The sequence below is a fragment of the Cryptomeria japonica genome, chromosome 3 (assembly GCF_030272615.1).
Source record: "Cryptomeria japonica chromosome 3, Sugi_1.0, whole genome shotgun sequence".
Classification (NCBI taxonomy): domain Eukaryota; kingdom Viridiplantae; phylum Streptophyta; class Pinopsida; order Cupressales; family Cupressaceae; genus Cryptomeria; species Cryptomeria japonica.
The window spans coordinates 814,048,553-814,074,313 of record NC_081407.1 but is presented as its reverse complement, the minus strand read 5'-3'; the positions used below and the strand labels follow the sequence as shown (position 1 = coordinate 814,074,313).

General features: G+C 35.5%; 1 protein-coding gene across 1 annotated transcript; it reads right to left on the bottom strand.

Annotated features, from left to right (window-relative positions):
• Positions 1-9,332: 9,332 nt before the first annotated feature.
• On the bottom strand, positions 9,333-23,583 carry LOC131068900 (ras-related protein Rab-2-B). The gene is made up of 7 exons (XM_058004185.2): positions 23,407-23,583; positions 23,208-23,270; positions 22,529-22,668; positions 10,477-10,559; positions 10,090-10,294; positions 9,921-9,989; positions 9,333-9,830 (listed from the first exon to the last, which is right to left on the bottom strand). Exons 2-7 carry the CDS (start codon positions 23,260-23,262, stop codon positions 9,738-9,740), a joined length of 645 nt encoding a protein of 214 aa, XP_057860168.2. The 5' UTR covers positions 23,263-23,270; positions 23,407-23,583; the 3' UTR covers positions 9,333-9,737.
• Positions 23,584-25,761: the final 2,178 nt, after the last annotated feature.

The following is a 25,761-nucleotide window of genomic DNA, read 5'->3' as shown; positions in this document are numbered from 1 at the left end:
GAGTAAAATGTTCAATGTTAAAATAAATTTAAAAATTGTATAATTAATTTTTTTTTAAATCTATGTAAAAGATATGAAGAGATATCAAAATTATTTTTATATACTTCAAAGTTACTTCATTTTACTTTAAAATTATATATATAAACACAGATTTTCAATTAAGGATTAATAATTAGGTTTTGAAAGGGCTTGAAACTTTTTATAATGGCAGTGCAACAAATATCAATTAAGTTGTTCAACAACACAATTGCAATCAAGCTATTGCAGCTAAACAACAAACACTTACACTATGCTTGATCCCTTCCTTGCAATCTGGACACCGTTAAACCAAGGATGGGATTTTGAAACATATTTATGAAGAATTTATCTTCACAATCATTCAAAACGTACCATATTTAATCCTCTGATTATAGAGAAAAGGGGAAAATCCTCAATCAATGCCCCAACTAGAGTCACCTTATGCAAAAGGAAGAATATCCAACTGAATGTGTTGGATGTTGCACAAAATCTACAGACATGGCAAGGGCAAGAACATCCCTTTTCATCCAACCTATCAAGAGGGCAATGGGATTTGGTGAAGGAGAAGACTGAACCAATACCAAAGAAGTCCTAATAGGGAACACTAAAATCACTTGAGCTACACCAGCCCCAAGGAAAGCCACCTTAGGACTCCAAAAATCACATTGTGATTCACTAATGAAGGGACTAGACAAGGAAACACGTCATCCTAAGAGCCATAACAACATGATAAGCTCAAATGATTGGGAGGGCATTCCACCACCATGTAGTTGAGCCCATATTTCTCCAACGACAATGAGGATGGTCAGAAGTAAGATGTCTAGTGGAAAAGTACCATCTACAATGGAACAATGGGCCCTCACAATCAAATAGTTGAATAAACAACCTATCCTCAACCATTAAGACAATATTTTGACAAAGAGCCTTGGAAATGTCGGTGTTCACTATAATACGAGGAAAGTTAGAGTGGCCAATGTTGGATGTGGTTAAAACAACCTTCAAAAAATGAACAATAACATTGTCAATATCCTCAAAGTATGGGGCTTCCTAGAATTGAAGAGCGGAGTTAGCATCCTCACCCAAATTAACATTAATATTGAGGTATTTTGTAAGACTTGATAGAAGGAAATCATGGTTTGGAGAGAGGGAATGTTCGCCTCACATCCACAACCTACTATCCAAAAGCAACTCCAAGTCCTTAAGAGTTTTGAAGTTTACAATAAAAAACCAATAGCACAAGGAAAAAGCTTAATTGTGCCTTAAAGAGATGCTTCAAAGACTCCAAAGCCCATTTATGCAAATTTGGGTGAGAAGGCCACAAGTTGTTTAATCTACAAATCAAGCTTTGACAAGCATAAAAAAGTTCGTTGTCAATCACATCTTGCCCACAAACCATAATAGGGGAGGGAGAACAAGAAAGGAGTTGAGCTTCTCCATATTAAGGAAGGTGAGATGAATTAGAGGGAGTCCTCAAACTAGACACAGTCGAATAGGACAAGCGAAGATCCGCCTCACCTATGCCAACATCCAAGAAATATTGACTAGAAGAAAACAACAACATTCCCCACATTGTTGCCATTGGCACTACCATTTAAACAAAACTTAGGAGAGTCCATGGCACCAACACTCCTAGAAACATCACCTTTAATAAAGCAAGTGGTTTATCAAAGCATGTAGTAGCAATAGTAGCTCTACATTCGCTAGAGGCCAGTGGTAGAAAAATCTCCATCAAAAGCAAAAGTAAATTTTAATTTTTAAGAATTATTTATTTTATTTACATTGTTTTTTTTAATAGTTATTGTTATTTAATTGAAGAGATTTATGTATTATTTATCATGGGTAAATCATGTTGTAAAACAAGGTCAAGAAAGTTTGCAATATGAACTTCAAATGAATGTTATTGCAAATCTAAAACGATAAGCCTTATCAAAGTGATTGTAGAATCAAAACAAGAAAAAGAAAACCATTACACTTGAAACACTAGATTTATGTGGAGAAACCTTTTTGGGAAAAAACTTCACCACAAAAAGAGAGGCAAGTATATTGCTAATCAAATGAAGATGAAAATAGCAATACACTTCTCTTGTAGACCTCTATAAATTTTGATAGCACTTTGTTATCCTGGAAATTGAACAAGATTGGATAAATAACTCTAGCTTAAGGCCCCAATTTATAGAAATTTGTGAGGATGAATACCACCATGGTATCACCAAACAATAGACTACAAAACCACCTAGAAAAACTCACGTGTATCTCCTTGAAATGAGTCAAAAACACCCAAAATAGCCTTTTATAGATGCTCTTACAGTTGTCATAAAACATCTCTCATGCATAGGCACTTGCGTAAGGATTTTGTCTTAAATATTGTCATAGAATCAATAATGACTGTCATAACTGTCATAGATGCTCTTACAACCCCTTACAAGTGTCCAACCACCTCAAAATAGAAGTTTCCAAAAGGGGTCACCTAACTATTTTGTCCTTTTCCCCAAAGACAAATGGTAAAAGTAACTTTGCCTTTACATGGTCTCTTTCACCACCATTGGTTAAACGATTTAACCTCTTATGGGTAAATTACAAAAGATGTTAGAAAAATATTAAATAAAGGATTTACAAGGTTGATGGCACCTAAATCCTAATATTCTCCCAGTTGACATGATACATAGTAAATTACCCCATGGAGATACAAAATACAAATCAAGTACAGTGATCAAGGCACGTGGCCTTCTTGCACCAAGAGAACTTATCTGTGGTTATTGGCTTCGTAAGAGAATCTGCAACATTATTCGAAGTGTCAACTTTTTCAATCAAGACCTGTCCAAACTCAACCACCTCTCGCACAAAAGTGATATCGAATATCAAGATGCTTAGTACAAGCATCATACATTGGATTGTTGGCAAAACATATGGCACTCTTACTATCATATCCAATCCTCATTGTCCCGCAATCAAAACCAATACCATTGTCAAGTATTTGTAACCAAACCGCTTCCTTGGAGGCATGTGTAGCAGCCATATACTTTACTTTAGTGGTGGACAATGCAACTGTAGGCTATCTTTTACTCATCCAATTCAGTGCACCTCCAAACAAATTAAACACGTAGCCACTAGTGGACCTTCAATTATCCAAGTCACAAGCCCAATTAGAATCAACAAAACCCTATATGTCCAATGACTTATCTACATCTTCAGTATCATGATAAACCAAACAGTACTCAAAAGTACCTTGCAAGTATCTTAATATCCTTTTAACAAAAGTCCAATGCTTTTTACTTGGGTTAGACATAAACTTGTTTAGAACTCCCATTGCTTGGGCTAAATTTGGTCTAGTACAAACCATTGCATACATTAAACTACCAATGACACTAGCATAAGGAACATTAGACATCTCTTCAACATCATCATCAAAATTAAGACACATGTCTGAACTCAACTTAGTACCAACAATAAATGAAATACTTATTGGTTTGCAGTCTTGCATTTTAAATCTCTGCAAAATAGTGTCAACATACTTACTCTGACTTAACCAAAGTTTTATGTGACCCTGATCCTTGTTGATTTCCATCCCAAGATTATATCTAGCAGCCCCCAAATCCTTCATATCAAATGTGCTAGAAAGTTGAGTTTTGAGTTCTCTAAACATTGCCTTGTTGTTACCAATAAACATGTCATCAACATACAAGACAATAATTAATAACTGATCATCAATAACCTTAATATAAACATAATGACCAGCTTCAGTTCTAACATAATCCAACTTTAATGCAAAAGCATCAAACTTCTGGTACCACATACTAGGTGATTGTTTCAAACCATGCAATGATCATTTTAACCTACAAACCAAGTTTTCTTTTCCTTTCTCAACAAAACCATCAGGTTGTTGCATATAAATCCCTTCTTCAAGATCCACAAGCAAGAAAGCGATTTTAACATCTATTTTCTCTATCTCAAAGTCAAAGCAACAACAATAGATAATAGGAATCTAATAGAAGTTAGCTTAGCAACATGAGAGAATATTTCATCGAAATCAACTCCCTTGCTCAAAGGTCCACCTTTGAATGAAGGTCCTTACCTTCGCTCGAAAGTCTTAATGGATCTTCAAGCAAAGGTGCTTAAAAAAATTCCACTTGGAAAAAGTTTGTACCCCATTATTTTCAATTTACCCCTGGAACAAAGATCAAACCAACTAGAGCTATATAATATATATAAGAAAATACAAGAGACCTACTAGCCACTGAACACCACCACCAATAGTGTTGAAACCACCATCATCAGGGCTCCCTCTATAAAGAGCTAAGCTTTGGATTGTTGGACTAAACTCTTGATTCCTCTCAGTGGAAAAAAAACAAAACGTAGACACTAACACCAACAACTAGCCAAAACTGTAGGCCACTCCCTACCAAATGAGTCATTGAGTAAAAAACCAAACCCCACAAAACACCTTACCATCCACACCTAACCCCTATACAAGATCCATCCATGAATTGAAGATACATCAAACAAACCAAACCTCATAAACAAGACAAGCAAACCCATCCCCCCTTCTCCCCCCTCCCCCTCAACCTGTGTTACCAAAAATGTGATGGGGAATGTCTATTTCGTGTTATGAGAAGTTGAAACGGGTTTTATGTTGCAAATGATCGTTTCTAAGCAATTTGAGTAATTTATAAATTGGTGTGAATGATAAAAATTGTGTGCCTTTTCTTTAGACTTTTCTCCTACTTTGAGCAATTAAAAGACGTTTTGTTTATTTTAAAAAATTATTGTAGACTCGTATGCTGATTTTCCTAATAATAAATCTCCAATGGATTAAATGCCCTTTCGATGTATGGGGATGGGTGATCTACAAGTGTATTTATTCTGATTTTTTTCATTAAAAATATAAAATTATCTAATTATATTTTCATAAAGTTCTGAATTTTTGAAAATGTTTGTGTATATAAAATCTATTTCTTATAAGCAACCTCTAAATATTTTGTTTCTTGTTAGATTACCATGAGGACTATAGTTTTCATTTCTTGTTTATGGTAACATAACCCCCACCCAAAAAACCAAATAGGGACACCCAAAATCAGAACCACCCTAGATATAAGAAGACAAGAAGAAATTTTAGATTCATCAGCAACATTTTCCCCTTAACAATACACAGAGCTTGTGAAACCAAGTCTCCCTTAAGAGAAACCTCCTCTACACTACTAGAGTCATCATTACAATAGTTTGGAAAAAGAAAAAATGGCCTCCCCATGGAGGTAAATCTTTAAAATTTTATCTATTTCCACCATAGCTTTTTGCAAAAACAATTGTTACCACTTACCAACATGAAAATGCTCAAGCAAGCTATCATAATAGACTTCAACCAAGTGATGCATAACATGCTCCAAATCATCATGCACCAAAAACAAACCTATTAGTATCGTCCAAGTAATTAATGTGGCATGACAAAGGGACTAAGTTGAATCAAACACATTACACAACTTGTGAGTATGTTCAAGGTCCAAAAGAAGGTTAGCCATGCTCAGCTTTAGCCCAACAAACGAAGTGTCGTAGACAACTTCCAAATGCACCCAACTCACTATTGGAGGTCTTGTTGGAGATTGTTGTCATTGATGTCAACCCTCAATGTTGTGTAGATTGTTGTCATTGGTGTCAAACCTTAGTGTTGTGTTGTCATTGATGTCTTGTGTTCAGTTGTGTGTACATATGTTGCTAAGCTATGGTGAACTTTATGGTTGATGTCTATGCTTGCAACTATATAATGATGAAGTTGACGATGTATTATGTTGAAGAACAATGATGGTGTTGAAGTTCATGATTGGACATCATGTCTTGTTTGTTGTCAGCAGAGATGTTATCATGATGATATCATATTAAGATGAGAATTAGAAATATTAAGATGAAGATTAGAAGCATGGTGGTGAAGTGGATATGGTGCTAATGTTTTGTGCATGCTACAAGTTATTATTGTATCTTCCTTGTTGCTTCTAAGTGAGCAAATGGTGCTACAAAGATGATTTGGTCTCTGTAGATTGTTGAAGTGTGAAAATGCAAGGTGTATTGAAGATTGTCTAGGAGAATGCTCCACATTTCCCTGCATTTAATGCTATGGTCTCGGGGTTTGAGATAATATGTATTTGTTGTTGCTGCATATTTTCTGCAGTAAATGCAATGTTGGTAGGTTGGTTGTTTGCCAAGATTGATCCAAAAAATGCGCATTTCTCTACATTGGTTTTTTTTGCTCTTACAGCTTGGTGGGCATGCTTATATTGTCCATGTAGTGTCTCCGTTCATATTTCAAGTGATGAAGTGCATCGCAAATATGTTTAATATTGTTCTATCTCATGATTGTGTTGTTTGAGCTTCCAGGTATAAAGAACTTTGTATTTGTGTGGTTGTGCTTCTTGTTTTGGCATGTCAGTGTGAAATCAGTGTATGGGAGTGTTGTTGGATGTTCATGGAATGTCTTTATGTGCTTTGCACGACAATAGTTGATCTTTTTGGTGCCGCATATTGTCTAGAGTTGGTTTTCAATGTATGTTGTGGTTATTCGACAAACAAAGCTTATACTCTTGCTTGTTCTATGCAATTGGGGGTTTGCACTAGCATTGGAGGTTGGGTTGAGTTGTTTATGGATCCTGATATGTCTCAAGATAAGTTGCAATTGTGTAAATTCATTTGGATGTTATGTTTTTTAGCCAATTAGTAAAATGCTACACATTTCATCTACAACTTACCATGTTGCTGACTTAAGAAGATGTGCACAAATATGTTTGATGTTTGGGGCCACATGGAAAGTTGTAAGTTATATTAGGTCCACTCTATCTCCTAGTTTGGACCACTTTCACCACAATATATTTTTAGGCTGACTTGTTGGGGCCATTGCTTGTCTCCTATTCTAGACGACCTAATTTGATGTTTTCCTTGCTTGTGAATGATGTGGATTGTGAGAGATGTGAAGTTGAGGCAATAAAGTGTGTGGTGGAAGTTATGGAGTTGAATTGCTTAATAGTTGCTTGAGATATCGTGTCAAGAGCACCTACTTTCTAAGGAGACTACTAGAGGATGTGAGTTGAAGGCTTATTCATTGTATTTCAAATATTCATGTATCTTACTCTGAGATAGTGAATCTCCTCAACAAGTCTCTTGTATCTTGCTTCGAGGTGGTGAACTTCATTAGCAAGTCCTTTCCAGGAGTGGTGTTCTTCCTTAGCCAATGAGCCTTAAAACAAATTGTAATTATTCATATATATTGTTAGAAAACTCTCATTGTGGTTTTTCCCTTATTAGATTTTTCACGTAAATTTGGTGTTCTCGTTCATTAGTGTTCTTTGCTTTATCTTTCATTATTGTTTTTTATTAAAAAAACAACGTTAACTAGGACATTGACCCTTAACAAAAAGCAACATCAAGAGAGAACACCAACCCAAAGGCGAAAAGGAACAAACACAGGAACCTAACCAACCGGGGAACAAACCCCACTCAAGGGGGGGGACGAGCCACCCAAACCCCTGCGAGGGTGGGTATGGGGCAGGGGAGAAGATTTCCCCTTACACCTGCGAGCAACTACAAACCAGGAAATGGCAAGATCCATCGAAAGGGCCCCCGTAGGGTCAACAACACAAGTGATAGCAGAAGGTTGGAAGAGGGTCGTAGGGGGCTACAAAATAGCAACATCACCAAGTTGTGACAGAACAACAATAGAAAAAGAAAATCCAGCAGTAGGGGAGGGTTGTAGGACAGAAGAAGCAAAAGTGGGGACTTCCGGAGACGAGGCCACAAAAACATCAGTAGGAGCAACAAGAGTCATGGGGGGCATGGCATCATCCTCATGGGAGGAGCCAACAGACGTAGAATCCGTAGCAATAACTGTTAAGTGGTCAGAAGTAGCATTCTTCCACTAGGTAGAAAACCCTTTGTGTTGTGGAGAAGAGCAACTCGAAGCAAGATGGCCAGTAAAGAAGCATCTTTTGCAACGAAAGGGGAGGCCTTCAAAATCCACCAGTTGTGACCAAGGCCTATCCCCCACCATAAGAACCACATCACTTGGGAGAGGAGCAGAGATGTCGATATCAACAAGAATGCGAGGAAAGGTAGTGTGTTTCACTAAGGACGTAGCATCATCGACCTTCAAGAAACGACCAATAGAGTTACCGGTCGCCTCATAGCAAGAGTGCTCCCATAAATGAAGAGGGAGATTGAGCCGAACCCAAACTGGACGCACATGAAGTGGTTCAGTGAGAGGGTCAATTGATTAAGTACATTGAATTTAAATTGCGCTATAAGTTTTAAGTTTTAAGGATATTGATTCATTCCCCCAGGCACCCACCCACTCCCCCTCTCAACATCTAGGTGTGTTCAACAAGTTTAAGTTTCTAATTTAATCATCCACAAAATTCAAAATCTACCCACATTTCTTCACTTGAAACACAGTGCCATCTCTTGTTACCCTTAGCCTAGCTCTAGACAATGATGTCATTCAAAAGAGGATAAGGGAGATAATAATTTTGACCACACCATAAACACACATCACCCCATCACGCCTTGCTCCAACAAATAACCAAGCAAAGATAAATACAACAACCAGTAACAACTCATCACAACATTTATCTTGAAAGTGATAAAAGGACTTCACCCCTCCATCCCATTATGGTGTGTATTTTAGAACTATTTTATTTATTATATATAAAACACATAATATATGTGACTCTAGGGCACAGTGTGGCCCTAGTGAAGTCTACTCTTCTTATTGTTAGGTGGCAAATCTTTACCATCTTTGTTGCTTGACTATCCTCTATTAGTGATTGCTACAATTTCCATTAGGCAATGGACTTCTTCGACCAAGCACTCCCCTTAATCTTTCGAGTGTGGTGAAAGTGATTGCTACAGTTTCTACTATTTGAAAACTTTGTTTTGGTTTAACTTTTTAGGATTGGGGGATGGTCCTTATTACTTATCATATTACCATTGAAAAATCAAAACATCTAAAATAAATAAAATAAGACAATTTATTAAATAGATGTATTTAAGATTTATAATGTTCATATATATATATATATAAAAGACATGAGAATCATTGATGCCACTTCTAAACAACAAAATTTACTCATATTCCTTAAATTGACAAGCAAAGGCATTTATATATGAAATCAAAATATGCCATCTCTATTCTTCCTATGCCCAACGATATTTGAAATGCTCTTCCACTTAATTGTCGCACCTAGCAATCAACCTTCTTCCCTAATTTGATAAAACACAAATTTATCCTTGAAATTTTTGTTCTTTCAACAGCTGCTGGACCTTCAATATAAACAGGGATATTGCACAATCTTACAAAATTTTGAACAGATCGATTACAACACTGGCTTCATCAAGAATAGAGAATACCATCGATGCAGCCTTACATAAAAATTCCAATTCTCAACCACGCATAATGTACTGTTACTTTACATCAAAAAAATTATGCTCTCTCGATAACAAAAACAGTTACAGGAATATACAAATATAACAAGAATTCCTGCAAAAATAAATCACTTTTGCTGGGTACAAATCGATCTCTGTACAACAAATACGAAGGCATATTTTGCCACCTAAACAAAATAATATTAAAACTGAATAGTATCTTAAATATAAAATTCTTATTACACAATACAACACAGTAAATCCACTTATTACGGGCAAACTCCAATATGCACATCTCCCTGGAGGCTGGAACTATCAAATACTCAACTACAACAGCCTCCTCTCTGGGTAGCGAGTGTATCTCTATTTGCTCCACCTTGTCCAACACCAGCATATCCAACTTTTATACCATTTGCCTGGTAGATTTACAGTGGAAAATCAAAATTATTCTGCAAAATAACCACAATATATTTAAAGATTCATAGCGTCACAAAATAAAAGCTTACCTCATTGGATATATCAAATACACCATCCTGAATCTTATGATAAATTTTTGATGCAGTGTCAATAAATGCCTGACGAGGGTAAGGAGCAAAGTTAAGCTTTCTCAGAAGAAAAGAAAATATGCATGCATGATGTAAACACACAACCCATAAGCGAACACCAATCTAATACCTCCTCAACATTTTGAGAAGTTTTTGCAGAAGTCTCCATAAATATTAGTCCATGTTCCTTTGCAAACTGTTGTCCTTCCTCAAAGCTGACAGCCCTCCTGTGTGCTAGATCAGATTTGTTTCCAATAAGCATTATTGTCATATTTGCATTTGCATGTTGTCGTGCATCTTCCAACCAGGTTGCGAGGTGATTGAATGTTTCTCTCCTGAAAGTAATTGTAAAAAACTAAAACATGAGATTATGATACAATACAATAGCCTGTATATAAAATTACTGAAAATACACTCACATGGACTTCTACAAGGTGAAAGAATATTCAACATCCCACCACTATGATAACAATAAAGAGAAATTATCCAATTATGTGAATGCTTGAATAAGATATACCTTGTTATATCATATACAAGCAAAGCCCCAGCAGCTCCTCTGTAATATGATCTGGTTATTGATCGGAAAGACTCTTGTCCTGCCTGAAATAACAGAAAAAACAAGAGATTTTACTCACATTTACCAGATGGAATATGAACATGCAAAAAGGAAATACATTAAGGGTCGCACAATTTTTGCATAAACAACAAATGGCATGATGAATGATATCAAGTCTCAACCTCTACCATCTGAAGAAATTTTCTATACAGCGTATGTTTGCTATTTTGGAAGAGGTCAAAATGCCACCACCTGTTATCCACGGGCTTGTCTATATTGGAGTTCATTTCATTCTGTTCATTTACGTTTTACTTTGAACAAAGCTGAACAGGTCATCGAGCACTTTACTTGGATCTTAATGGGCATAAGGCTGTAGTCATTAGAGTGCAGATTCAGATTCCTGTTACCTCTCATTAGTTATTTTCATAACTGGTTCAAAATGCTGACAAGATAAAATTGCTAAAAATAGGTAGTTAAGCAAGCTTCTTGGTTCATGATTTACGATTGCAGGTCAAAGATAACTACCAACATAGATCAACTAAAATCACTTATCTACTTGTGCCTTTTTAGCCAGTTCAAGCTCTTCGTGACAGTTGAGAACTTAAGGTATCAAGCATGAAAACTAGATAATGAGGTATGTGAAGTCTGGGAACCTGACAGTTATGCATATCAAGAACCGGGAATTAAGATTTAGTGATGCATGTCTTCTAGAAGAACTAAAATATTACATTATGTACAAAGGAAAAAATTTACAATGACCTCTGTAAATTAAAAAATTCTTAATATTTTGCAATGTTGAGATCTGCATTGAAGGCATATTGCTCCACTATTATTTGTTTTCACATTTTTCATATAAACTGATATTTAAGGGAGGATGTGATTATTGAACTAATTTATATCAATTTGACATTCATCATGAGATATACCAATACATTTATCTGACCAAGATTATCAAAATATTGTATGTAGGTCAGTGTTCCACAGGGACACATCTCTCCCAAAAAACACCATGTTTCCAGGACATGGGGACTTGGGGAAAATGTCCCCCCACTGCCACCACCTTTGCCACCTCAGAGATGTCATCAAGATGCCAGGGACTCCAAGATGTCCCCGAGACATCCAATGGACTCCTAGGAGCCTCCTAGCCAAAAAGGTATTTTGAAAAAACAAGGAGCAAGAAGAGGAGTGACCACGTGAAGTCCAGCATTTCTAGTGATAAGCAGTTTGTGGATGATTAGGGGCCTCACTTCACTCCATTTTGTTATTTTGAATTTGACATTTTCATTGTTCAATTTTAATGTTCACTTCAAAGTTTAGTAGTTTCCAAGTTTTACTAGTTTGCCAAAGTTTCATTTGTAATTCTTATTATCTTTTTACTATTTTTTCAAGTACTATATGGATTTTAGCGCCACCATTGAGGCCCCACCGCCATCCCTCAACTTGGGCCCTTGGTCCCCCTGTCCCCATGCCCCCAGGAAACTCCATGGAACCATGATGTAGGCACATATAATAAGGGTCAAGGCAAATCAACTTGCATGAATGAAAATACTGCTATTGTAGAGTCATTAAGGAGCCAGTAGAAGCAAGTTTAGAATGAAAATACTGGCAAAGCCGTTACATATAAAAAAGGACTCTGTACAAAGTAATGTGACTACGACAAAATCAAACTGTTTATCAAGATTTCACATGATTGGTTTTAGCTAAGAAAGGCATCCAATATGCTTCCATGCCCTATAGTTGGTGCAAAAATCAAGAATCCTCCAGTTGTAATGGGTCTCATGTGACCTTACCCTTACTGAGGATTAGAAGGCAGGTCCAATCAAACAAATTACAAGATTTAAGAAAGGTGAGAATAATGATTGAACTTTCTTATAACAGAATTAACACAGGTTTTCATGGATTTGTGTACTGTGGTATGTACAGTTAATTTTCTTTTACAAATAACTAGTGAGCTTCTTTGACAATCTCAAACATTGTATAATGTATCCAGAGGATGGAGACAAGCAGACCTTATGTCATCTGTCATGTCCCCTCCTTGATCATTATATATAGCGTAAATGAAACAATTATTATTATTAATTAATATAATTACCAAACAAATAATTATTTGAAATTTATTTATTTATTAAATATTATTATTCAATATTTATTAATAATAATATTTTGAAATATTCAAATGAAAATAAATTAATATTATATTGTAAACGTAATTTATATATATATATATATATATATATATATATATATATATATATATATATAATAAATTATAAACATGATTTGCATGTTCTTAATTTATATATTTAAAATAAAGAGGCACGAGTTGTGGTGATAATAAGCTAAGAAACGTAACATTAATACTATTAATCATTGCTAAGGTCTATTTATTTTAGTGACTAGACAAATGACTAATTAGATAATAATTCCAATAGAAGAGTTGTCGGGTGGTTATGAAGAAGTGCCTCTATAATAAGAAGAGAGGACTTTTCAAAGAAGTGTGACTCTTGAGAGTTGGAAGTATAAAAGAAGTCTCCAACATTGCAACGGGGGAGATGAAGGGGTAAGAAGATGGTTCGGATCAGGGGAACATCCAACAGACCATTAATCAGGCCATAACGGAACTGTTATTGAGTTACGGGGAGTAATACCTGTAATCTTGGTGGTATGCATGGGATGTGCTTAATATGTATCTTAATACATATGAAGCCCGATAACATTCTTATGTAGAATTTATAGTGATATAAATTTAGTTAACAATAATAATAATAAAATTACAATTATTACAATATTTTATATAAACAGCTCTGCAGTGAAATGTATACAATAATACTGTTCAAAATAAATAATAATATAATTATAGGGAATAATATAATGGCCGCAGTTATTTATAAGAGCTGCTCTCTAGTTATAGTTATATATATATATATATATATATACTAACTGAAGATAAATAATTAATACATACATATATATATATATAGGAATTAGTAATTTGAATGAATGAGTAAATAAAATATTATAAATCAGATTGAGTTCAATATCAAATAGAAGGTTATGTTTCTCTGTTGGACTGTCAATATCTTAGGAAATGCGGTGTTTAAGATAGTTTGGTCTCCCAATCAATTTTGTTTAAGTCATAAGTATGTTGATATGGATGAATTAGGATCAAAACAGGACCAAACTTAGTAGGGGACATTACAAATGGTATCAGAGCAACTTTCCTGCCATCTTGTAGGAGTCAGTTAATGCATTGAAAAAAAAAGGATATACTGTGTGGAAGACAAAAAAAACTACAGCACTCGATTCTAGACAGCAAAACGACGGATCAGGTATGTTCCACATGCTCATATAAATGTAAAGATTAATTCCTTAGTATAAACACTAAGTCTGCAAACTGCAACAAGTCAAACTAATGTAATACGAGACTGCTGTAATCTGTCGTTGGTAAAAATACATATGAATTGTTAATAACGTGAACTACATTTAATTAAATTAATGAGGTGAATATTCTGAGAGTTGTTTATTTCAGATAAATAACAAACGACAACTGTGTGAATAAACTATTCCTCTGTATAAATCAGTAAACACAAAGTATTAATAATAAAATACATCTGATTCAGATAATTTCTGAGACTTTGTAAGAAACTCCTGGTAGTTATGAATAGTCTAATACATTAAGGATTAAACCAATTTGATATTAAATTCAGAATATAAGTAACCCACCGGATGAATGTATTAATAGCAGAATACATAAGATTCTATGGATAACGTTTAATACTTACCTTCAATAATATCGAAATTAACAACATACCCTATTAAGAATGTTAATTCAGAGGGAGTAGTGGATCTGTAAGAGGGTCGATTGCCCACCCAAATATTCCACACTACTCGCCGAAAACTTGGCAAGTTTAAAAAACTCGCCGAGTTTTTGAGCCTGGCGAGTAGTTACCACTTCTACTCGCTAGAAAACTCGGCTTGCCGAGTGTTTGGCAAGTTTTTGCCAAAAACTCGCCGAGTCCGAGTTAAAAACTCGGCCGCCTGGGTCTCTTAGCTGAAAACGGCAAAACAGTAATGCATTTTTTGTTTTTTGATTGTGTTTTGGGTTGAGAAGGGGGAAGTGGACTTGTAGAGAGTTGGAAGGTGATTTGGAGTGATTTTTGAGTGATTCCAAGTGGATTTGAAAGGGATTTGAAAGAAAAATCAGATTCCCAAGTAAGTTTTTGCATTTTTTTTCTATGCTTTTTTAAGACAATTTGTTTATTTTTTGTTGCATTTAGATGGATTAGAAATGATTCCTAGGTAATCTAAATCATTTCTAAGTTATTTGTACAAGATTTAACACTAGATTTGACAAGTTTTGTTGAATTTTCACAAATTTTTTGAAGAATCTAGTTTTCAAAAAAAAATTCAAACCCTACTTTTTTTGAAAAAAAACTTTGAATGATGTCTATATTTATTTAAACTAATGTAGATAGTTTGCTAAATTGTTTAACTAAAATGTTAATTTTTTTTTTTCACTTTGTATGTGTAGGTTAAGTAAGCATTAGTCATGGCAAGGGAGCAATGGCCACTAGATCCATGCCCATCTGGATATATAGGCACCCGTCCTAGAGGTGCTAGAGATGGGGCATGGAGGTATGCCTATGAGGGACCCGATCCTGGGTCAATTATATGCATAAAGTGTGAGAGAATACTTCATGGAGGCATCAACTGCCTCAAATACCACCTTGCAGGAATAGATAGGCATGATGCTAGAGCATGCCCTAGGACCAATGAAGAAATAAAAAGACAAATGAATGCCCTACTTGCAGCTAGGGAAGAGAAGAAATTGCAAAGGGAGAGGGCAAAGCTAGCCATGAGATCAGCCATAGCTGAATCTCAAAGTGTTTTTGTTGACCTTGAAGAAGAACAAAAAGCACTTGAGGGCATAGTGGGCTCTCGGTGTGGCCCACGTATCCGCAAACCCACCAATACCTCGCCCCTTGCTTCTGCTTCCTCTATTAGAGTACCTGGCATTGTTCCACTTCCATCACCACAAGCAAGGTCCATAGGTGATTATTTTGTGCCCAGGAACACACCTGGAGCACAACCATCATTAGAGGCCACTGGATGGAATAAGGAGGTACATGAGAAAACTGACAATGCAGTAGCTGATTTTTGGTACTTCAACAACATTGCATTCAATGTGGCGGAGAATGCTTATTGGCTGAATTTGGTGACTGCTATGACAGTTTCAGGAAAGGGGTACAAAGCCCCTTCTCGCAAGGATTTGAGTGGAAAGTTAGTTAACTACTAGATAGTCCACTTGATTTCATTTTTAATTATTTTTTAGATTTCTTGTTTATTAAATCAAAATTGTGTAGTAAGACCTAATTTCACTTTGCACTTACAGGTTGCTCACAATGGCAGTTGGTAGGGCAAGAGAAGTGATGGAGGATCAAAAAATTGAATGGGCAAATTATGGCTGCACCATTCTTTCTAATGGGTGGACAGATGGCAGGAACCGCACCATCATCAATTTTTTGGGTGTAGTATTCTTGAAATTTGTTGATGCCTCCAACAAGATGAAAAATGCAAAAACATTGGCTGGAATGTTGGAGCATGTCGTCATGGAGGTGGGGGTAGAGAATGTGGTGCAAATCATCACAGATAATGCAGCAGCATATGTGTCAGCAGGTAGAATCCTTTTAAATTATCACCTTTAGGCATTAGCAATATTTTCATTTGTTGTGGCTTTGTTTTACTTGGTTGCATATTTCTCAAGAATAAATTCTTCTTTTGCAAGAAGAATCCTCTAAGAGAGGCACCCCACTCTTTTTTGGACACCTTGTGCAGCACATGTCCTTGACCTTCTCTTGGAGGACATAAGAAAACTTGAGTGGGTGACTCCAGTTGTGGAAGATGCAAGGAGGATCACCAAATATATTTACAATCACCCCTGGGTCCTACATTTGATGAGACGGCACACCCAAGGGAAAGATTTGGTGAGAGCTGGTGTCACAAGATTTGCAACGATTTTCTTGACATTGCAAAGCCTTCTTGCTGCATTGACTTCTTTGAAACAAATGTTTGTGAGTGGAGAATGGCTTAACTCACCTTATTCAAAGCAGCCTAAAGGAGAGGTTGTCGCATACATAGTCTTCGACTTCAGGCTGGATGACATTAAGGAGGATGAGGATGAGGATGAGGATTCATTGCCAGTGCCAGAGGCAGGTGGAGACATAGCTTCATCCAGGATGGAGGATGAGTCTCAATCAACCATACCGAGCGAGGAGGCACAGTCATGCCCAGTCCCACAGCAAACTTATACGACTAGACAGTGAGTCTCTAGACCCTCTAGTTCTACCTCTCCCCATGTTTTTGCTAGAGCTGGGAAGAGGAAGTTGTAATTGTAATTTGTAATGATGTATTTACTTTTGTTTTTACAAAAACTATTTAGTAATTTACTATTTTGCTTCCAAGCTTCTAGCCATCAGCATTCCTCATGAGGATGCGATTTTGTAGATACTTTGCTTTTAAATATATCTAGAATCAGCTTGTTTCTTTTGTGTTATCATTTATTGACTCATTGGATGCATCTTCTCATTAAATTTTGCAAAAAAAAATGCATTTTTTACTAAGTTTAAGCGTGTTTTTAAGTTGCTGAGTTTTTCCCGAGTTTTCACCGAGTTATTTTCCTAGGGGCTTGGCGAGTTGAGCTGAGTCGCGAGTAGTTCAACTATGATTCCACCTACTGTGTAAAGATGGACCAGTAGGCCAGGAGGCCAAGTGATTCCTCTTGGGTTTGGGTCTGGCATGATGAACCACTCCTACCGTCCACTGTCCCTAGGAAAAATGAAGAACTAATTAATACAAAATTCTTGTAAAATAAGCCATTGAAACAAGGAATTGGACTAACTAATAAACCTAATGAATATGAATTGATATAATTGCCTTTCTAGGGAGAGGGGATCTGTAGGGGGTCGATTGCCCACCCAAATATACCACCTACTGCGTGAGGATGAACTAGTAGGCCAAGAGGGCAAGTGACTGCTCCTGGGTTTGGGTTTGGCATGATGAACCATCCTTACCATCCACTGTCTCTCTAGGAAAGGTGAAGAACTAATTAAGAAATCTAATTGTACCATGTTTAGGGAAGCCACATTTCAAAATACATATTTGATATCGATAACTAGTAACATATATATAAACCTATTAGTCTGTAGTTAATATTATCCAGGGAAGTAAAAGGGATCTGTAGTGGGGAGACACTGCCCACCCACCCAAGTAAGTCACCTACTGAATGTTAATGAAGCAGTAGGCCAGGAGGGCACGTGACTCCTCCTGGGCTTGGGTTTGGCAGAATTCAGCCACCTCTACCATCCATTGACTCTCTGGTATAAGGAAACTGTAATTATGGAACAAAGTATGAGCTAGGGGACAAGATCCACGCCATAAAGGGCCAGAAGGGCATGTGACTGCTTTTGGTTCAATATGGGACAGTTGGGCAAACCTGATTGTATTCTTGTTTCAAATTCTTATAATAGGATGAATCACCTTATGATCTTGTAAAGAATAATTGTTGCATATGTAAATGATTTAGAAATTTGTGCTTGCTATATGCCTGATGTGTCTTCAACCTAATTGCTCCATTATATATGTATGTTTTAAATGCTGTTATATTTTCGACATGATTACATAATGCATCTTCCTAATGTATGCTTCATGTATTCTTTGTGTATTCATGTGATTGCTTCATGTCTAATATGTTTTTTCAGCATGTATGCATTGTGTCTTTATGTTGCTTCATCACTGATGTTCTTTAGTGTGTCCACTCTGTCTTTCTTATATGTGCTTTGAACCCTACATATACTTGTGTATTTCTTCAGGTCTTACTTGTTTTCTGTGCATACTTTGTGCCTCGGTATATTGGTATATTACTTTATATTTTACATGAGTGCTGCATCTATGCTCCATGCCTTATTTATATTACTTATTGTTTACATGTGTGCTATTTCATACTTTGTGTATATACTTATGGATTTGTGCTACATGTCTGATATGTATTTAAGTGAATTGCTTCATGCTTTAAGGGTATTAACGTACCTGATGTAAGTTTCTCTTAAATGTATATACACTTCATAATTTGTGGATATTTATGTGTCTGATGTGTCTTCAATATGTTTGCTCCATTGTATGTTTTATACGTGTACATGAATACTTGTATTGTAATTATAATTATGTGATTGCTCCATGTTTGTCACATTTTCAGCATGACTATATCACACACACCTTCCTAAAGTATGTTTTATGTCTTGAATATGCTTCGCATTATGATTGATATGTTTTCAATGTGTATTCCATGTGCATTTTATATGCCTTTCTCGAATGTTTCCAGACTGATGTGTTTTAAGAATGCTGACCCCATGTGGATTCTCTAAGTATATGTATCATGTATGCTTTACATCCAATCTAGTGTATGCTTGTTCTACATAAGTGCCTTTCTCATAACCACATACACTCACATGTATGCTTCATGACTTAAGAGAATTTGTGTGCATGCAAGTGGACTCATGCTTATGCACTATATGATCCATGTGTTACATGTATTTCACTTGTATGTTGCCTGCCTTATTTATATTCACTTACACCTGGTGTATATTCATGTGTATACTCTATGTTTTATGTAGATGCTTCTTACCTTATATGCTTTGGATTTACACCCTCATGTCTTATGTATTCATGTGTATGCTTGATGTATTGGGTTTGTACATAGAACACTAGAAGGTCTTGCAGAACCAATTTAAATCTAGGTCACATGCTGTGGATTGTTTAAAAGAAAGCTCTGGTCGAGTCAACTGTGAAGCTGAAAGGTTATGACTTTCGTTGTTCTCACTCAATGTTCTCCAAGTTTTTGACATGGGGGGCAGGGTTTTGGGGAAATTTTCCTAAATTTTGGGGACAGTATATGCAAGGGACGTCATAATAAATTATGGTTTATATATAACCATAATCTGTACAAAGTGTCTAAAATTAAAATGTAAATTATGAAACAGCCAATTATTGATAATTCAATGTCAATTGTCAGATTATAAATCTTAAAGATAATCAAAATTGTTTATATCATAATAGCATTAGTCAGAATAGAAATTAATTGACCAAACAAAAAGTATAAATGGAAGACAATTACTTGGGGAAAACATTGTTTTTCTGTTTTTTTCAATCCAGATCAGGAGTCAAGAGGTGGTTCTCCCTACAGCATTAAGAGGCAGTCTGCCACCAAGTCCAAATGAATGCCTTTGAGCCTCAAGGCCATAGGAAACTCCATGGCATGCCATCTTTGGGTGTGAATGTGGCTCCCCCGTAAAAGATTAATTTTTTTATTTATCTTTCATTTTATTTTTTTGGTTTTCATACAGTAATGGGCAGAGGATGTCCTCACATCCTGAGGACAACACAGGGATGGCAGGCCATTCCAAAAACTCTGCATTGCAGAGAGGATGCCGAGGGAGACTTTTCCCAGATGAGGTAACATTGCTCCTAACTCCTAGGAATGCCCCCCCAAAATTTTTGCAGATGTTCTGTCCATGTCCCCCTGTGTTGTCCAATTTTACATTGGGAAAATGCCTGGGATACATCCCTGCAAGTACACTGCCCTCACCCTGTGTAGAATTTCAATTAAATTTTGGGTTCATGTTCGGTATGCAGATACAGCCAAAAAAATTGGGGGTTGGGTTTGTCCATACAAAAAAACATATAAAAATCATTAATATATACATATTTTCAGCCTGTAAACAAGAATTAAGTTCAGAATACAACATATGCATATTTATATAAATTATAATATAAATAATTTAATAAACAAAACAACCACAAAAGTTTTTAAAGAGTGTATGGACTTCAATATTAAAAGCTGTAACCCCCTTTGTATGGACACTTCAAAGTTGCTAAAAAGTAAAAAATGTATAGTTTTTAATAGAATTACCTGAAGTGCGTCAAATAACTTTCACACAGGATGGTATACATATTACAGGTATTCCAAGCTCTTGAAAATGAATCTACACCTTACACCATTCAGTTATTTGAGGTCCTTTAGTGTAATCCAATTTTAATAACGTGAAGCCAATAACAATTACTTTTTGTAAAGAAATGCAGCACCCATGATGTTCAAGCATAATATTCAAGGCCAACAAGGGTAAGTTCTCTTCCTGGAATTAGTTAAAGCAAGATGACCCTCCATGCAACCTCTCTCTCAAGGTGGAACAAGACACACAAATGCAGACATATGCAGGTGAGTAGAGAAGTGTACTGTTGGACCTTCATCCACACATCCCTCAAGCCAGTGTAGACAAGAAACCCTGCTCCAAACATAGAATGAGCACCTGCTCCAGATGATGACATGGCACTGGATAAAAAGAAAGAAACGGCTCGTGTCCCTTGCAGGTTAGCACTTGGCACGCCTGGCTGAACCTGGAGCCCAAAGGCTGTGCCCAGTCCACACCTGCAGCAGACTAAGCTGGGGAACAAACTGGACCTCAGGGGATTTTTAAGACGAACTGGTCACTTAAAATTTCAATTACCAATATTGCGGCAGAAACTTTGACTAAAGGCAGCCCCAATTTATAAAGTAGAGAGAAATTTTAATCTTTTAAAGGGGGTCCTGTCCTAATGATTGAAGCGAAAATAAAGATGGACCATTTTAAGTAAAAGTTTACTTTATCAGGTTCAAACATTGTTATCAGGTTAATGAAGGTGGATCATTTTCAGTAAAAGTTTACTTTATCTGGTTCAAACATTGATATAGTGATAAGAAGATGGTGGCCAATCTTACTGCAAACTTGGGTGTTGATTTCAAGAATCTAAAAGGAAACTTGGAGTTAATGGCCAAGAAGACGTGGTTAAGGAGAGGCAGGTTATGTATTCGTATCATAAGACTTTCCCCAGGCCCAAGAGTTGCAGTATCCATAAAAAATTTAATGATTAATGGCATTTCTAAATAGAGTGCACTATTGTTATGTTGTATCAATTACTATTCAAGAAGGGTATCTGGTTATGGGAGGCATCATTTCATCCCATTACTTGTTATGGCAGAGATACTTTTGTTTTGATAGCAGAAAACCTCAAGCTTAACTACATAAAGTGCAGATAAAGAGTGCAATCTACTAGCAGAATGGAGACGCCAAATGATGAGAGTGATAGGAAGAGAAGCGGAAAGAGATGAGAAACCATGGGCACTGTGTGGCAGAATTTCAACAGATGTTAAGAACAGAGAAGGGAGATGAAGGGCAGCACAACTGTATGGAGAGGAACAGAAGGAGCAGGGAAGGTATTCTTAACAGCAGCATCAGTGAGAGCAAGGATCAGGATCATTTAACTTCCCTGCAATTTGGACTGCGTGATAATTCAGGGCCCGCCAGATCACTGTCAAGCATATTTAATATAGCATCTTAAATGTTTGCCTCTACACATTGCAGTATATCATTATGAAGGATTTCTCTTTGAAATAAGTTAATAACGGAGTTCAAGAAGTTACCAACGATGCTGGATAAATTGGTTGGACAGACCGGGTGACCATGAAGAGAACCAGTTTGATATTGGCAAAAGTATGAAGAAATATGGTGGCCTCATAAATATTGGGTTGCACAGTTGAGGCCACAGACACCTGCAAGCTCTTTTGACACTTTTGTTTTGCTTACAGCAAAGTAAAACTTGCTAACCTTTTTAAATTATGTTCCTGTCTTTGACATCATATCGATATGATTGATTTGGAGTATATCAGTTACCGTAGAGGTTAAAAACTGTATTAGCTGCTTTATTTAGTTAGATTTTGTTCATGGAACAACAAGGCTCTTTTTCACTTTTGAGACACTCTTGAGTACATATATTCTGACATGGTCTCTAAACTATTAATGTTTATCCAACTAAATTCAAATTACCCCTACTCCATCAATCAATCATCTATGACAATATCCCAGTAATTCTTGAAAAAGCTATAACCTACCATATAAACTTATAGAAAGCATAGAATGCTTACTGTATCCCAGATCTGTAGCTTGATGGGTTTGTTGTCAATCATAATCATGCGAGCTCCAAACTCCACACCAATAGTCAGGTCATGAACTGGCTGAAACCGTTTGTCTGTAAACTGAAGGAGAAGGCATGATTTTCCTACTCCTGCACATCCCCAAAACAAAAAGAAATTTCAAGTCATTCATCATAAAAACTACATAGACTGTCATTTAACATAAGTATATCTATAAACAAACCACAAACGAACTTTCAAGTTTAAACCCAACCCCTCAAAATTCCAAAGGAAGATCGAATCAAACCCAGATATTCTCCCCAAGCCGTCAAAAGAGATAAAACTGTAGCAAATGAGCATGATGAGGTTCTAAACCCTTAATCATAACTGCCTTGAGAATATTTCAAAATTACTATAAAACAATATTAACCTCAAATTGAGCTGAAAAATCAACTATCCCCGACACCCAAAACAAAAATAACAATTATATCGTTAACAAGCATACAATAGAATCTTGGAAGCCCTTATCTCGAAACCCTCATTCTACAATAACAAGAAACAATTTTCCAAAGATTCGATCTGAGCCCATACACAAGCACATAAGTTTACACAATAATCAAACCTCAATAAGGAAAAGAATCAAATAAAACATCAGTTTAGAAAAGGAAAAGAAAAAGAAAAAGAATGTTACCTGTGTCGCCTATGATGATATACTTGAAAAGATAAGCGTAGGCCATGCTCGACATTTCAAGATCTATAACACCATCAACAAGCACGCAATTTAATTGTTCTATTAAAAAATGATAGAAAACACAGTGCCTGCACAAAAGTTCAGCCTTTGCTGATTGAAACTCTCGCTAAATCTACAGATGAAATGGGCAGAATAATACAAATAATGGCGACTACTCTGCAACTATTGCAACCAAATATGGATTATAGATTGGTAATATGGAGAGAATTCGTTCGAAGTACGGTGGGCGATGCGTGCAAAACATGGAAATATGAATTGATCATACTTCTGAACAAGACGATGGAGATTCGTATATGACAACGCATGCGCTTCCACACCATTCCTCCATATATTATAATTGAATAATTAATTAATGTATATTTTAAATAATTAATTAAGCAATTAATTAAAATGAGAGGATATGGTTTTCGCTCATATCACAATGAATTTAAATTAATGGTGGGCTCATTGGGCCACATTTATTTTAAGGCTCCTTCACAAATAATACAACAAAGCATAGAGATTTACACGTAGCCTATAAATATCTTAAAGTTATAATTAGCAATTGAATTATATATTCAAAATAAGATATTTAATTTAAAAATTGGGTCAATAAAATTTAAAATCTTATTATTTAATTTGCGTTGTATTTGTTTTAGTATTTTTTATATAAGATAGTTCAATAAGTAAATGATATTTTTAAAATCAGAAATTAAAGATATAAAGTATAGTATAGGTGTATTTATAGTTGAAGAGATTTAGAAGAAAAACAAAAACAATTATTTACAACAAATAACATTAATGACTTAACTAAAATGAAAAAATATTTTTGACCAATAAAAATTAGTGAGGAACCAATGTAAACCATAGATCATATTTAGTATTTAAAATATAACTTTTTAGCAATCAAAAACTATAAAATGAAGCAAAGTGCAAGAGGAAGTAAGCCATATTTGTCACAATCATGTTTCTAACATTTACGATAGTTTAATGGAACTTATTGCAATGTTGTATGACATATACAACATTTCAAACTTTAGCAATTAACTCATTCAAATGATCATCCCATAAATATATTTTTTCCATTAGAATGGACTTCTCATTCAATCATGTGATCAATGAATGACACTTTTTTCACATTTTGAGAGATTAATCCTTACATCAATATATAAAAATAATAGTTTGGTTACTCAAGATGATATATGAATTTACGTATCATTTTAAAAGACAAAATCTATATTGTAAACCTAGTGTTATATTGATGTGATATAATATGTATTACTAAAAGAAAAATATAAATTCAAAGCTTATTTTTATTTCCTATTTTAGTTATATTAGTAGATGTGTTTGAGGTTGTTGGTGTGATTGGGGTATATTACTTAATTAGTTTATTTCTTAGGTTATTTTCACATGTGTCTACTTAAGTTTACTTAGGGCATTTTTACTTTATGTCTCAAACCATATGATTAAAATGCATGACATAATCTTGTTTGCTCTGTCTCACACTTGTCTATGTATATAAGGGTTTCTTATTATAATCTTAATAATACATTCATATTGTATATGTGCACCCTGTGTTAAAAGAAAAACATTCTCAAATTGAGTCCCTCATGTGCTTTCATTGAAGATCCTAGAGCTTGGGTAGCTATCTGCATAGCCAAATATTACATGGTATAAAGTGTTTTATACCAACTCTTACATAGTATTGGAGCTTGTGGGGTTACTTCTTGTTAGTCTTTTGAGAGTTGGGTTGCAGAACTTGTATTCTCTTAAAAATTTGAGTATGCTCTTCTCTTGTATTAAATGGTGACTTGGAGAATTATAAAATTTTGATAAATCATTAGATTTGGAGGTGTTCCTTTTTGTGGTTTTGTATTATAACTTTGGGACATTCTTGGAGTAAATTTGAGCTCACCATTGAATTCAAGTTGTCTTATGATTGAGCATGGGAATGGATCCTACTACTTGTGGTTGACATGTTCATATGACATTATTTTCTACTTCTAGTATGATTACTAGAGTAGTAGACCAATTTGTATGAACATGCATGCAAAAATCAATGCTTATTTCAAATAAAAAATGAATACAAGATTGGCTTGAGAGAGGTCATCTCTTTCAATAGAGTGCTCAAATGACAAATGAAATTATTTACCTATAGCTTGTTTATAGCCTTGTGCCATGGATCTTCTTTGTATGGTTTGACCTATAAATTTTTGCAAATTTATCATACAACCATGCATCATAATGTCTATGTGCCTTCATGTCATTGGCTATAATTTTTTTCTTGTACATATCCTATTTATTCTTATTTTGAGTTGTGTGATTGTTTGTGTAGTCATAATCCTTGATTGATCATGATGAAGCATGTTTGCCACTGTATATGGTGAAAATGGATAACAATAATAACAATATTGAAAGGCTAAATGAATTCAACCACAAAACCCTAGCCTAACAATCAACAAAGATCCACCATAACATATGAAGATTACCTAAGACAATGCAAATCACATGAAAT

Excerpts from the sequence above, each read along its gene's own strand:
- LOC131068900 (XM_058004185.2), bottom strand. The coding sequence starts at position 23,262 with ATGTCGAGCATGGCCTACGCTTATCTTTTCAAGTATATCATCATAGGC. Across the intron at positions 22,669-23,207 it reads TATCATCATAGGCGACACAG|GAGTAGGAAAATCATGCCTT; the intron begins GTAACATTCTTT and ends GGGGATGTGCAG. Across the intron at positions 9,990-10,089 it reads CTTCTCAAAATGTTGAGGAG|GCATTTATTGACACTGCATC; the intron begins GTATTAGATTGG and ends TACCCTCGTCAG.